Here is a 1,192-nt window from a genome sequence, read left to right on the forward strand (position 1 = left end):
GAGATCAGAGGGGGAGAGGCGGTTTGCCTTTGCCTGTCACCAGCATAAAAGCAAAACGAAACCGTCTTTTAAAGGGCTATGGAGTTGATGCCAGCCTTCATATAATCTAAGTTTCAATGTTTATCAATCACGTATTCACTTGAAAACAAAAGTACTAAGAATTCAAGTTTCAACATCAACATAATACCATCTGGGTAGAGGCTCAAACAACACAGAATGCCTTGTAAGCGCTCAACGCTCTGAATTTCAACGAACAGCAAACACTGCATGAATCATGTTTCTTGAAACTACTCAACTTCAAGCTTTATGCATGCAAAGAGAAAATTAATTTCAGGTTTGCTGAAAGTGCAGAGATAGCTTGGCTTACAAGGCCCTGCAGACGGATAAGTTCCTTCTGAATGTCAACAAGGGTCAAGTCTTGAACGTTCTTCACGCAGGGAACCACTAAGCCGCCGGGTGCATCGATAGCAACGCTGACGTTATGGTTGCCGAATTCAGTGTACTGCAGCGCAGAACAATCTCCATTTCAACTGCAACTAGTAAAAAAAACAACCTTGGATTGAATTGAAATAGAAGGAAAAGTGGCAGAGAAGAGGTCATCATGAACTTGAAACGAACGCAGTTCGCCCCAAGAAACGCGAGCAGTTTTTTCATCTTTCTCACCGAGTTTTGGGTTTGCGTGTTGAATTTTGAGTTGACGATGGGATATTCGTCCATAGCAATGCTCATTGCTTTAATTAAAAAGGCAGTGAGGGAAATCCTGACGCCTTGAGAACCCAATTCGTTGTTCAACACTTTCCTTACTTCAGTCAAGCGCGTCACGTCGTACTCGTCGCCGATGTTCATATGCGGAACTTTCAGAGATTCTGTCATGGACTAAACAAGCATAAAAACAAACAAACACACAGACAAATATACTGAAAAACACAAAGAAAAAACCCAGGCCAACAAACACACTCACACAAGCAGCACCGCAGCAGCATCAACAACCGCAACAGCAGTAGCAGTAGCCGGTTTTCTTCCTCTGTTATCCTTTCCCCTGCATGCCCTAAAGTACCCAACGCGCCCAACGCCCTTATATACGCCTAAAGCGAAGGCACATGCTAGCTGTTGTTACTTCGTATAACCCAATGAAAGACACTGCCCACTACTTGACATATCAGTTTCGCCGCCACATATATGTATATCTATT

The 1,192-nt window shown here is 43.3% G+C and overlaps 1 protein-coding gene across 1 annotated transcript in view; it reads right to left on the bottom strand.

The window, feature by feature from the left end:
• EMH_0032290 (uncharacterized protein) overlaps positions 1 to 1,192 on the bottom strand; it is a gene marked incomplete at both ends in the record, with an annotated part of 3,975 nt that overhangs the window by 579 nt on the left and 2,204 nt on the right. The window contains 3 exons of the mRNA XM_013494622.1: positions 188 to 239; positions 368 to 502; positions 664 to 876. Of these exons, the coding sequence (XP_013350076.1) occupies positions 188 to 239; positions 368 to 502; positions 664 to 876 (400 nt within the window). The remainder of the gene's footprint in view (positions 1 to 187; positions 240 to 367; positions 503 to 663; positions 877 to 1,192) is intronic.

The sequence above is a fragment of the Eimeria mitis genome, genomic scaffold (genome assembly GCF_000499745.2).
Source record: "Eimeria mitis Houghton genomic scaffold, Emh_scaff1226, whole genome shotgun sequence".
NCBI lineage: Eukaryota > Apicomplexa > Conoidasida > Eucoccidiorida > Eimeriidae > Eimeria > Eimeria mitis.